The sequence below is a fragment of the Polypterus senegalus genome, chromosome 13 (genome assembly GCF_016835505.1).
Source record: "Polypterus senegalus isolate Bchr_013 chromosome 13, ASM1683550v1, whole genome shotgun sequence".
NCBI classification, from domain to species: Eukaryota; Metazoa; Chordata; class Cladistia; order Polypteriformes; family Polypteridae; genus Polypterus; species Polypterus senegalus.
Genome location: NC_053166.1, coordinates 18,258,203 through 18,272,365, shown reverse-complemented (window position 1 = coordinate 18,272,365; position 14,163 = coordinate 18,258,203). Strand labels below are relative to the sequence as shown.

At 38.5% G+C, this 14,163-nt stretch overlaps 1 protein-coding gene across 3 annotated transcripts in view; it reads left to right on the top strand.

The window, feature by feature from the left end:
- Window positions 1-8,071: 8,071 nt before the first annotated feature.
- Window positions 8,072-14,163, top strand: part of simc1 (SUMO interacting motifs containing 1) — a 46,307-nt gene continuing 40,215 nt past the window's right edge. Inside the window, exon 1 of one of the 3 annotated variants that reach the window (XR_005636178.1) lies at window positions 8,072-8,416. Coding sequence is in view for 2 of the 3 variants with exons in the window: in XM_039774751.1 (XP_039630685.1) it covers window positions 8,276-8,416 (141 nt within the window). In the remaining variant the exon portion in view is untranslated. The remainder of the gene's footprint in view (window positions 8,417-14,163) is intronic. The other 2 variants (XM_039774751.1, XM_039774753.1) reach the window with 2 other exon arrangements.

Below are 14,163 nucleotides of genomic sequence, written 5' to 3'. Positions count from 1 at the left end.
ATTCAAACATTAAATATAATATGTTTAGCACTTGTTGGGGTCTTATCTGTTTGATTTAGAGGTACACTATAACAGCTATTATTATTATCATGATTTTTATTATTATTATAATTATTGATATATACGGTATATTTATTAATCACATAACAATGACCAACATGACATTGATTCCAAACTTTGGGTAAGTAGTTTAAGTTCAGTGTCTTAAGTATTCATGTCCTTGAAACAAGGTAATTTTGCACATATTAATGATAATATGGAAATGTACATGATAGCCATAAAATGGAGAACACAGCTGCAGTATATCAGGACTTGCAAATAAAATGTTATTATTAATGTCAACGCAACAAACAGTGAATCTTTAATAAACACTTAGGCATAAAAAATTTACACAACATCAAAATATCAATATATTGCTGCTTTTGCCAATATTTGTAATCTGACATAGCCTAACTAAGTAATAGTAGAAACAGAAAATACAAACTAGTAATAAAATTAAAACACACATAAAAGCTCTCTCTGTTGTGCATCGAACTGTTGGCCGTAAGTCTGCATCCCTATTACATGCCCAGAGAGTTTGGGCATGTCATTGTTGTTATTGTTTATTGTTATTGTTTACATACCTCCTTGGGCGGTATTCCGCTGTTGCTACACTACAAACTCGGCACCCCCAGGCGCTTGTACTAATCGCTGGAGACTTTAACCATGTGATGCTGGATAAAACATTACCTGCCTTCTCCCAGTATGTGGATTGTAACACCTGGGGAAATAGGACTATTGACCTAGTGCATGCAAACGTTAAGGACGCATACAGCGCCATCCCGCTGCCTGTGCTTGGGAAAGCAGATTGTAACCTGGTTCTGCTTCAGCCTCACTACAAACCAAGAGTGAGGGAGCTACCTACAACCACAAGCTCATTCAGGAAGTGGTCCCCTGAGGCAGATCAGGCTCTTAGAGACTGCTTTGGAACTACAGACTGGGATATCCTGCAGGGGTCACATAGTGAGAACATTGAGGAGGTTGTTGACTGCACTACTAACTACATCAACTTCTGTATGAATGTAGTTCCAGTAAGAACAGTACGCTGCTATGCTAACAACAAGCCATGGGTTACAAGTGACATCAAGGGCCTTTTGAACCAGAAGAAAAGGGCTTTTAAAGGCGGTGATCAGCATGAGATCAAGCACGTGTAGAAGGAACTCTGAGTCCAGCTCAGGGCGGTGAAGGAGCAGTACAGGAGAAAGCTGGAGCAGAAGTTGCAGAATAACAGCATGAAAGAAGTGTGGAATGGGATGAAGATCATCACTGGCTGCAGCTTGAAGCGGGGTGCCACCATCGAGAGAGATGTGGAGCTAGCAAACCAGATAAACAACTTCTTTAACAGGTTTGACCACCCTAACCCACTCTCACCTCAGAGTACCGCACCCTCCATCCATCCTTCTACTGATACCAGCATAGGAGAGAGTTTCTCCCCACCCACAATTACAGCAGCCCAGGTAAGCAGAGAGCTGAGGGGACTTCGTGCCAGCAAAGCAGTGGGTCCAGATGGAGTATTGCCACGACTGCTGAAGGCCTGTGCGTTGGAGCTGGGGAGTCCTCTACAGCGCATCTTCAACCTGAGCCTGGAACAGGGGAGAGTCACGATGCTTTGGAAAACATCTTGCATCACCCCGGTCCCAAAGGTATCAAGTCCTAGTGAGCTGAATGACTTCTGGCCTGTCGCTTTGACGTCACATGTGATGAAGACCATGGAGCGGCTGCTGCTGGTCCACCACGCCCTCCACCCTCTGCAGTTCGCATACCAGGAGAAGGTGGGAGCGGAGGATGCCATCATCTATATGCTACACCGTTCCCTCTCCCACTTGGACAGAGGCAGTGGTGCTGTAAGAATTATGTTTCTGGACTTCTCGAGCTCCTTCAACGCCACCCAACCTCTGCTCCTTAGGGACAAGCTGCCAGAGATGGGAATAGATTCATACCTGGTGGGATGGATCATGGACTATCTTACAGACAGACCTCAGTATGTGTGACTCGGGAACTGCAGGTCTGACATTGTGGTCAGCAACACAGGAGCGCCACAGAGGACTGTGCTTTCTCCGGTCCTGTTCAGCCTATATACATCGGACTTCCAATACAACTCGGAGTCCTGCCACATGTAAAAGTTCGCTGACGACACTGCTGTCATGGGCTGCATCAGGAGTGGGCAGGAGGAGGAGTATAGGAACCTAATCAAGGACTTTGTTAAATGGTGCGACTCAAACCACCTACAGTTGAACACCAGCAAAACCAAGCAGCTAGTCATGGATTTTAGGAGGACCAGGTCCCTCATGGACCCCGTGATCATCAGAGGTGACTGTGTGCAGACCTATAAATACCTGGGAGTGCAGCTGGATGATAAATTGGACTGGACTGCCAACACTGATGCTCTGTGCAAGAGAGGACAGAGCTGACTATACTTCCTTAGAAGGCTGGCGTCTATCAACATTTGCAATAAGATGCTGCAGATGTTCTGTCAGATGGTTGTGGCGAGCGCCCTCTTTTACGCGGTGGTGTGCTGGGGAGGCAGCATAGAGAAGAGGGACGCCTCACATCTGGACAAACTGGTGAGGAAGGCAGGCTCTATTGTAGGCACAGAGCTGGACAGTTTGACATTCGTGGCAGAGCAACGGGCGCTGAGCAGACTCCTGTCAATCATGGAGAATCCACTGCATCCACTGAACAGGATCATCTCCAGACTGAGGAGCAGCTTCAGTGACAGACTGCTGTCACTGTCGTGCTCCACTGACAGACTGAGGAGATCGTTCAGACCCCACACTATGCGACTCTTCAGTTCCACTCGGGGGAGTAAACATTAACATACAAAGTTACTGTCTATTATACCTGCATTTTTATCACTCTTTCATTTAATATTGTTTTTTATCAGTATGCTGCTGCTGGAGTATGTAAATTTCCCCTTGGAATTAATAAAGTATCTATCTATCTATCTATCTATCTATAGTGGTGTGAAAAACTATTTGCCCCCTTCCTGATTTCTTATTCTTTTGCATGTTTGTCACACAAAATGTTTCTGATCATCAAACACATTTAACCATTAGTCAAATATAACACAAGTAAACACAAAATGCAGTTTTTAAATGATGGTTTTTATTATTTAGGGAGAAAAAAAAAATCCAAACCTACATGGCCCTGTGTGAAAAAGTAATTGCCCCCTTGTTAAAAAGTAACCTAACTGTGGTGTATCACACCTGAGTTCAATTTCCGTAGCCACCCCCAGGCCTGATTACTGCCACAACTGTTTCAATCAAGAAATCACTTAAATAGGAGCTGCCTGACACAGAGAAGTAGACCAAAAGCACCTCAAAAGCTAGACATCATGCCAAGATCCAAAGAAATTCAGGAACAAATGAGAACAGAAGTAATTGAGATCTATTAGTCTGGTAAAGGTTATAAAGCCATTTCTAAAGCTTTGGGACTCCAGTGAACCACAGTGAGAGCCATTATCCACAAATGGCAAAATATGGAACAGTGGTGAACCTTCCCAAGAGTGGCGCCAACCAAAATTACCCCAAGAGCACAGAGACGACTCATCCGAGAGGTCACAAAAGACCCCAGGACAACGTCTAAAGAACTGCAGGCCTCACTTGCCTCAATTAAGGTCAGTGTTCACGACTCCACCATAAGAAAGAGACTGGGCAAAAACGACCTGCATGGCAGATTTCCAAGACGCAAACCACTGTTAAGCAAAAAGAACATTAGGGCTCGTCTCAATTTCAGAAACATCTCAATGATTGCCAAGACTTTTGGGAAAATAACTTGTGGACTGATGAGACAAAAGTTGAACTTTTTGGAAGGCAAATGTCCCGTTACATCTGGCATAAAAGGAACACAGCATTTCAGAAAAAGAACATCATACCAACAGTAAAATATGGTGGTGGTAGTGTGATGGTCTGGGGTTGTTTTGCTGCTTCAGGACCTGGAAGGCTTGCTGTGATAGATGGAACCATGAATTCTACTGTCTACCAAAAATCCTGAAGGAGAATGTCCGGCCATCTGTTCGTCAACTCAAGCTGAAGCGATCTTGGGTGCTGCAACAGGACAATGACCCAAAACACACCAGCAAATCCACCTCTGAATGGCTGAAGAATAACAAAATGAAGACTTTGGAGTGGCCTAGTCAAAGTCCTGACCTGAATCCAATTGAGATGCTATGGCATGACCTTAAAAAGGCGGTTCATGCTAGAAAACCCTCAAATAAAGCTGAATTACAACAATTCTGCAAAGGTGAGTGGGCCAAAATTCCTCCAGAGCGCTGTAAAAGACTCATTGCAAGTTATCGCAAACGCTTGATTGCAGTTATTGCTGCTAAGGGTGGCCCAACCAGTTATTAGGTTCAGGGGGCAATTACTTTTTCACACAAGGCCAAGCAGGTTTGGATTTTTTTTCTCCCTAAATAATAAAAACCATCATTTAAAAACTGCATTTTGTGTTTACTTGTGTTATATTTGACTAATGGTTAAATGTGTTTGATGATCAGAAACATTTTGTGTGACAAACATGCAAAATAATAAGAAATCAGGAAGGGGGCAAATAGTTTTTCACACCACTCTATCTATCTATCTATCTATCTATCTATCTATCTATCTATCTATCTATCTATCTATCTATCTATCTATCTAGTCTAGAGGTTTCTCCTGTCGTTGTACTTGCAGGCTACACAGTTTTGAGGCATTCTGCCATGGTTTCAGGTAATATTGATGCATCTTATGTGGCTTGAAAATAAGAGGACAACCACTCCAAGACGTTGGTTCTATTAACATGTCTGGCTGAAGCAAATGCAGAATGCCAATGTCTTGCAACCCAAGTGAACAGAATAACAGGTTTCAGCTGTGCTAATGCAATTACAAAGTTTTATCTAATAACCAACTACACTGATACATGTGTATTTAAGGATAAGCTAAGAGCATTGGCCATTAGAAAACTGAAAATGGGGATTTTGCGGTCAATTAAAAATCAGTCATTTCAAGCAGCAATACCCATTAGGAACAGTAATTTCTTGTGTTTCAATTAATTTAATGGTATCTTGATAGACAACGGTATGATATTCTATCAAAAATAAAAAAATGACTGGGTGTGTCCAGACTTTTGGGTGGTAGTGTTCTTGTATTCTTACATTAACTCTTTATTGAATTAAATAACACATTTAAGCATACAATTCTTCCTTATACACAATATATTTTGAGGAACTACTCTGTCTTTATTAGGAATTAAGAACTTTTACTTTATCTTTACCTCTTGAGGTTGCTATAGACCAAGTGACATATGCTTGGCCTTGTGTAAAAACTGACAATGATACATAAACACCAAAAACCTTTAAGGTTTGGCAAGCATTTGGAGATGAAGGAAGTGTAACATGTGCTTGCACTATGAAATGTGAGAAAATTAATGCAGTTATTACAGTTATAAACACACACATCTACATCACCTTAAAATTTGTATTCTGTATGTTGGTTGTCCCGATTTGGAGTTTCTGGTGTGTGCTTATTATTATCTACAGTACATATTCACTACATTTATTTTTGTTTGTGTATAGCTTTGTATTATTTGCTGCTTGAGAATGTATGCGGGAGATGGTAATTTGTGAAAACTAAAGTGTTATCTGTGTGTGAGCTGTACATATAGTTAAGGAGAAAATTATTAGCCCCCAACAGAAATGCAACATTTTTCTAAAATCCTGTCCAGTGTTAACAACATTAATATTAATATTTTAACATTTAACATTAACATCTTTTTATGCCCACTGCTATCAGGCAATTCAATGCTTAATGCATAAGTTTATTTTTATATATTTATTTATCGATTGATTGGCTGTATTATCTGTCATTTGAGTCTGTATTCTTGTTTTTTATGTTTCTGCTCTTGTATGCATTTGAATTCCACTATGAAATTAATAATGTTTATCTAATCTAATTTAATGAAGCATTTCATTCATAAATGTTAAGGCCCCCAGCTGATACATTTTAGACTTTGTAAAAATATCTTAGATCACTACATAGAAAATATATTGAAAATTGAGGCAGTCAAAATGAACAGCCCCCATGTGAATTTTTTCAGGAAAAAAGTTGAAAACTGAAGTGTTGAGGATTCAAAAAACACCTCAACCCCATGTGACTTGATTGGCCCAATCACTGAGCACTGCGGTCTACTAAATTGATTCAGATGAGCAGTGCTAGTGGCACCTGAAGGCTTGATAAAGAGGTATCACTTTAGCATTCTTTACAACTAGTAATTTCATCATGCCAAAAACTAAATACATATGTCTGTACCTTGGAAAGAAGGTAGTGGAATCCCCATAAAAAAGGGACAGCCATTTGCCATACTGCCATTTCAGAATTTCCAGAACAGATGTACTTGGCCTCACTGCAAAGTATAAGGAGACACATCCTGTTCAAAACAAACCTAAGGCTGGTCACAAGTGCAAGATATCAAAGAGTTTAGAGAGGAAAACCATCAGAGATGTCAACAAGAACCACCAGATCTCTGCAAAGATAATTGTCACTGAACTGGCCTTTTCTGGAAGTTGAAGTCTCAAAAAGGACTGTTGTGAGGGCTTCTCATTATGTTTGGCTTTGAGGTCATTGCCCAAGGATAACTCTGGCACATCAAAGCCAGATAGAAGTTTACCTTGGGCCATTTGAAACAGGGGGATGAATTTTAGAAGTCTGTCTTTTGGTCTAATGAGACAAAACTAAAGGTCTTTGGGCACATAGGTGTTGCTTTTGTTTGTCAAAGGAAGGGATGGCCTTCCACTGTAATAAACTCCCGCAGTTAAACATGGAAGTGGGAGCATAATGCCGTGGGGATGTTTTGCTGCTTCAGGCACAGGGAACCTTGTTCGGGTACAGGGGATAATAAAAAAAGGAAGATTTTTTTGACATTTTGAAGATTAATGTGAAAAAAATCTGCTGCCAGTCTGGCTTTAGGTCGCCGTTGGGTCTTACAGCAAAGTAATGACCTGAAACACACATTGGTCCAGAACTTTTTAAAGGACAACAAAATCAAGGTCCTGGATTAACCTTCACTAAGGTCCATGCCCAAAAACCATCTTATTTGCCATAGAGGAATAGGCTACAATCTCTCTAGAGGCGTGCCAATCATGTTAGATCCTACAGTAGGAGACTGCTGTCAGAAAGGGTACACTATTGACTATTAATTGTCAGAGGACTAATAATTTTGGTCTTGCCATTTTTGTTTTCTCTTGCTTCAAACAACTTCTTGGGGATTTTGTCATTTTTGGAAGCAGCTTCTTGTAAATACTTTCGGTACTGGTCACTTCCTAGATACAGCTAACAGTTTTGCTACGTTTCTGTTTTGGGGGTAATAACTTTGAGCGTAATTGTACAAATGTGTGAAAGGAAACATGGTTAGTAATGCTCCCTCAAAGCTCAGAAATATTGGATTTAAATCCAGCTGGGCACTGTATTTGTAGAACTTGTTTGTTCTCAAAACAAGGTTTCCACTCACTTCGCAAAGACTTGTGTGTATGTTAAGTTAATTGGATACTCTTAAGTTAATGCTGTCTGAGTGAATGTTGGTGTGTGCATGACTATGTCCTGTTTAGGTTTGGTTCCTGTCTAGCACCCTGTGAAGCCAGGATAGAAACGGACTCCTCCCTCTAACTCTGTGATAAGTGGGTCAGAAAATTTCTGGATTGATGAATAGGAACATTAAATCATTAAAAATATGAATTCTGTATTGCTAAATATAAATAAAACATACAGATCTGTAGCAGCTGTATGTTGGACAGAGTATGTACAGATAGTGGATAGAAAGACGTTAATTTGGAAAAGAAAAATAAGAAAGAAGGTACTCCTTAAAAGACGTCTATTGAAAGAAGGTACTGTATTTCTTTAAAGACGTGTATTGAGCTCTTATTTGGAGTCTGTGTCCAGTGACAAACTATTGCATCTGTTTCATACCAGACGGACAAGCAAGCGCTATTAAAAATTAGAAAAAAAAAGTCTTAGTCATGGACAGCAGATGGCGCTCGTGTTAAATGGCCGAGTCCGTGGCGTGCTGGCGACACCGACGCACTGAAGATCGCAGAAGGAAACGGCAGTTGTGTGCGTCCTTTCCTGAGTCAACTGAAGGCGTGCCCGCCAATGGGCATTAACACCTAGCTCGCGCTGTAAATATTTAGAATGATAGTAATGTAAATTATGCGTTTCCTTGGCGGGAGTCAAACAGAAAGTGAAAGAAGCTTCTTCCGGATATCGAAATGATTGAAATAGCAGACGGCAGCGACAGTGACGACGAGGACTCTGATGTGGAGTTTGTTGGCGTGTTTAACAACCCTGAAAGGTGCAGCTCGCCAGTGGATAGCTGTTTGGGAACCCGAGATTCTGAAAGCTCGTCATCGGTGAGTTGAAGACCCGCGTGCATGTGTGGTGGGTGCACGCGCAAGCACCTTTAGCCCACTGTCGTGAAGGCGCGAGCTCGGCCCAGGTGGGCTTCGTTAAACATGGCGGCGGGTTAGGAGTGGGTGGAGAAAAGAGGTTAAGTCAGTGATTGAATAAAAACAAAAGAATGTCGTATGAGACGATCATCTAAGATAGAACAGTTTGCTTGGTAAATTAGTTTACTTAAGAATTAGAAAGAAAGAAATTCGTATACCTTTCAGTAAGCATTGTGCCGTGAGCAGGTGCCATCAGGTGATATGTTTAATTCTAAAAAACGGATTCATCTAACCCATTTAGTGCTTTTTAATGCAGCAACAATTCTTACTGTTTAAATACTTTTGAATAAATTCCTTAATTTTGCCAGCATTATGTTATTACAGCATCACCATTAAAAGGTCTGAATTAGTGTAACTGGCCCTGATTATGGGTGTTCATAAGAAATGTAAAGTTTAAAGTGCATAAAAACATTTAAAAATATTTAAAATGTGTGCTTCAATTTAAATGTTAAAAATCAAAAAATTCTTGATTGTAATAGAAATTTGTCATCTTCTGATAGAGGTCCATAGAGATTATGGTGTGGTGGCTCAGAGGCTAGGGATCTGCGCTGGCAATCGGAAGGGGGGCAGTTCGAATCCCGTAAAATGCCAAAAGAGACTGCTCTGTTGGGCCTTTGAGCAAGGCCCCTAACCTGCAATTGCTGAGTGCTTTGAGTAGTGACAAAAGTGCTATATACAGTAAATAATAATAATAATATTATTATTATTATTATTATAGATAAAGGATTAAAAATTAAAAACAATGTCCTATTGGTAATCACTAACCTTTAAACAGTCTAGGTAAAGACTCAGATATCAAAAATATCACATTTGTGAAATTGCATAAAACAACACTCGATGTGCCAATATTGCTAATCCCAGTTTTTTGAAAGTGGAGTAATTTTAACCCCTTGTATCTAGGCATGAATTCCTAACCAGGCCCAGGAGCCCAAAGGTTGATTGGGGCTAATAAAAATTAAACCAAATGAGTCTTTGAAGATGAACACAGATTCTGTGTTAAAGATTTTGGGCTCTCTGTGTAATATTCCAATTCCAGTAGTTTTTGGGGTGCTTATGAGTACTTTCAGGGGATTTCCCCTAAGCTAACAAGGTTTCACAGTCTCTGTGTTCACATATCAGTACCCACTAAGCTAATTCCACATAAATACAGTGGTGTGGATTTTTTTCTCCCTAAATAATAAAAACCATCATTTAAAAACTGCATTTTGTGTTTACTTTTATTATATTTGACTAATGGTTAAATGTGTTTGATGATCAGAAACATTTTGTGTGACAAACATGCAAAAGAATAAGAAATCAGGAAGGGGGCAAATAGTTTTTCACACCACTGTATATGCTGCCATTGAGGGTTGAGAAGTGGACTGAGTCTAGAAGTAGTGTCACTGCCACAATCAGATAAGACATGGCTTTACATATGCATTTCCCATACTGTGGCTGTTGTGCTATGGAAACGTATGGAGAAAAACTCACGAGAAATGTAATATCTGGCCGCCAAATATTACATTTACATGTATTATCTGAAATTGAGGCATATATACCTGCATCAATAGTAGCCCTTCTAATCTTCATAATTTATCTATAATTTGTTTTTAACAAAATGCAGCACCACACTGTACATTCAGCTTTAGCAACGACAGCCTCAATTCAAGCATATTAGTAACTGAATTTCATGATCACTATTGGGGAAGGAAGGCAGCTGAATGATGATTTTGTTATTTCCGTTTTCTTGTAAATATGATGTGTTAAATTGAGGTTTTTCTGTACTGACTGTTGAAAGCGAAGTGTATGTTTAGTTTTTCACCAAGTGCCAGCTATTCATTTAATCCTAATGCAAAATATCGGTGTGTACTGTAGATGCAATACATTTTTTAGATTGTATTTGTTGTTTTTTGCAAATAAAAACATATATTGGTATTTTTTGAATAACTCATTTTTATTGGACTTGTCTGTTGTTTGGTTCTGTCTGACTGCAGGGACTAGGGGGGAGTGGGGACCCTGATATCTTGAAAGGCTCAGGGGCTCGTTAACTTGGGATCTGTTCTTGCTTGTATTGCGTTAGGGGGTGAGTCTCTGAGGTCGGTTCATTTGGCATGCACATCTTCAAATCCTTGTGATCATTTTTGTTAAAGGCATGTATTGGTTTTCTCTTTTATCATAAAGGTGCAATTTTTTGCATGGCCTAAAATGAGGGTGTAAAGGACCAAAAATAGGGGGAAACTCAAAAAGCTTGATGTCTGGCATAACTAGATATCAAGGCAAGTTGAACAGTGTATCACATGTGGGGGTTTTCTCATACCGGTGAATCAGGAGATGCCGGACAAAAAAAAAACTAGTGATTTTAAAGTGTTTATGAGTAATGTTTATTAACACAAAATCATCTTTAATGTAGAGTAGTGGTTATGTTGTTACACATACAGTTTAATGTCCCACTATCTGGATGTTGGTTGTTATGTTGTTATGGCATTTGACAGAAGCAGCCTAGCGCCGCTAACATTTTCTCTCTTCTTCCTTGAAAGGCTGCATTGATGTAGCATAACATGAAAGTGTTTAATGTACCTAATCCAATTCAGGGTTATAGGGAACTATAGATCATCATCGCCAGATCATCTTCCTACAGCACTGAGCACAGGACATAAGTCAGTCCTGGACAAGGTGCCTTTCCAATGCTGGGTCCACATTCACACACACACACACACACACACACGCACACGCACATACATTAAAGCAACACTTCACCCAGTAATGTTTTTTTTTATGTTACTTCCCCCTTTTAGTTTGTAGGGAAGGCTGAGAAAGAAATGTTATTGTCAAGTTTTCATGGAGAAGGCCTCTCTCCTCCACAGTCATTGATCAAGAGTCCTGTCCTCAGTTCAAAAGCAAGATCTCATGTGAATGGACTTCCTGTTTGTGGTCAAATTTGTTTTTCCAGAGTTAATTATTTTAAAGTATTTTAGGAAAACATTCATGCATTTTGTACATTGTGAGCATACGCCTGAATGATTTGACATGTGGATTATGAAACACAAGTAAAGTTACATTTTTTATATGTATTTTTGATAGTCAATAGACCGATAGAACTTTATTTGTCACCAGGGAGATTTCGACTTTTTACAGAAGCCCAATTAACAAACAAATAAATAAAGATTATTATATTTTGGCAAGCAACACACTCCCTCTCAAAGACATAACAGAATGAGTTAAAGAAAACTGTCCCAGCATTCAAGAGTTCAAACAGATTTTTTGGCCAAAGGCAGTGTTACTAAATATCGACTTACTTAGTAGGGTACTATAACATTTTCATAAAAATGCCATTGTTTTAGTTTGTTTGGTGTTAAGTGTGTTTTTATTATTTTTTTTATTTTAGATGTCCATAAACTATGTAATTTGGGCAGGGGCAGGCCCAACAAGGTGGGGGAGGGCCCCAACATATTGTTCTTTATTTTAATAAAACCTACAAGGAGACCGCTCCTCTTCAATTGGTGCAAAACCCCATGGGGAAATAAACAAAAAAAGTGGTAAAAATCTCTTCTGAGCCCAGCATTAGATCTCAATGCCCCTGGCCAGGTGTATCCATACTTTTCCTTGGAATTGTATATCTGATCCTGTCTACTTTGTTTCATTTTTTTTTTCAGCATATTTGTTGTCCTCAAAATTCTTTATCATTGTACATTTTGTGTATGTAAATTTTTTTTCCTTCCATTTTTCTGAAGTATTATGTGTACCCTTTTTGGCCCTGCTGTGTATTTACACTTGATTTTCACTTCTTTTTGAGTTTTTGAGGATTATTTTTCAAATTCTGTCTGACATACAAATTTTATATACAAATTTATATATATTTAATGTAATGTATATTATATTTATATACCAAGTTTGCTCTTTTACCTGTAATTTTTAAGTTAAATTAAATTTTGACATTTCTGATTGAGAAAAGACTGGCGTATTATCTTATAATTGACTTTTCTTTGCATAGTTCTGTCTGTTACATTTTCCTATGTTTATTGTATATTTTATTTATTACCTCAGACCTGATAAGATTTAGCCACTCCTGCAGACCTTATTTGGGTTGATTCCTATCCTTATCTAGTCTTTCTTGAATTATACCATTATCGGCAGGTTTAATCATCATTGTATATTATTTTTAGATTTGTGGTTATTTGTTCTAACCAAATTAGGCAAACAATATGCCAAAGTAATTATTTCCTTTTGTTTTGGGGTACATTTCATAAAAGCCCAGAGCTTCATCATATACGCTTGCTCATATAGTGAGTGTTTTTGTGTTCAGTGGAAATGCTGGTAAGTGTGGCATTAGAACACACTTTTTTATGCTTTCAGTGAACGGATGAATTACCAGTCCAAATGATGCATTATGGGAGGATACTTTCAATGACAGCTCAAAATTGAATAAAACCTGGATTACAACATATTAAACTTTCTTAACCCGACATAGGGAAACCTTTGTTTTTAAGTTTTCTTTGTAGGTAGTAGCAAGAAATGCTAACAAACCTACATTATATTATTGACAGTATTTTTTTTGGATTTGGATCAGGGAAGTTAGTTTTAAAATACATTTGACTTTTTTAGAGTTTTCAGCTCCTAAATTTTGTGCTCACACTAAGTGACCAGCCATATCATCTGCCTGCTGATGCAGCCTCTTGTCCTGAAATCAAAGCTATTAGAGTCAGAGATGCCTTATTTTATCATTTCTTCCAAAAAATATTTCTTAAAAAATGTCCTTTACCTACCAAATTTCATTTTTTTTTCCCATCTCAGCGATTTGACATACTTGTAGAGTTTTCAATAAAGTCAAAAACACTAACGACATAAATTAAAGGAAAACAACTGTGTCCAAGCAGTTTGATTTTAATATGTAAAAGTTTGATGGAGAAGTTTTAAAGAAGCAGACGAGGGAAAAACATGACTAGAAAATTGCTGATATTATAATTTGCAGCTTTTTGAGCCAAGAATTTGTTTTAGAGTTGGAAGTGTGGGAGGACATAGTCCTCGAACTTCAAAGAAAGGAACATCCAATTTTAATTATGCCGCTGGTTGTGAAATTTGCAAAATTACTATTGCTAAAAAGAAAGTACCCTCTATGTGTGTCTCCACACCTAGATTATTTTTTTCATAAAGGAATACTTCACCAAAAATTTTATTTTTTATATGTTCCTTGCCCAATGTAGTTTGTCGCGCTGGATGAGAAAAAAATTGCAATCTCAAGATTAAGACTCGACCAATGAATGAGCAGAAGAGGCCATTCTTAAATTCAAAAGTGTGATCCCATCTGAATTGGGCTTCCTGTTTGTGGATTGCTTTCATTTTCCAGAGTTATTTATTTAACAGCATTTTAAAATATTGCTGGACTTGAAAATGACGTTGTTCTAAAATGTTTAGTGTATGTCTAAAATAGATTACCTTTTTCCAATTTAATGAAGATGTCCAAAGATTTCTGAATTTTTTTGCCACCTCTGGTTTAACTGGAATGTTTCTCAAGTTTGCTCACTATATCTAAATCTTTGTTAATAAAGCAAATTAGGATTTTCTATTAATTTATTGTTATAATGTCTGAGTTCAATGCAGTGAATTCAATTTTCTTTCTAGTTCCATTAATGTAGTAACATAGAATAATACTGCAACATACAGACCTGTGAACT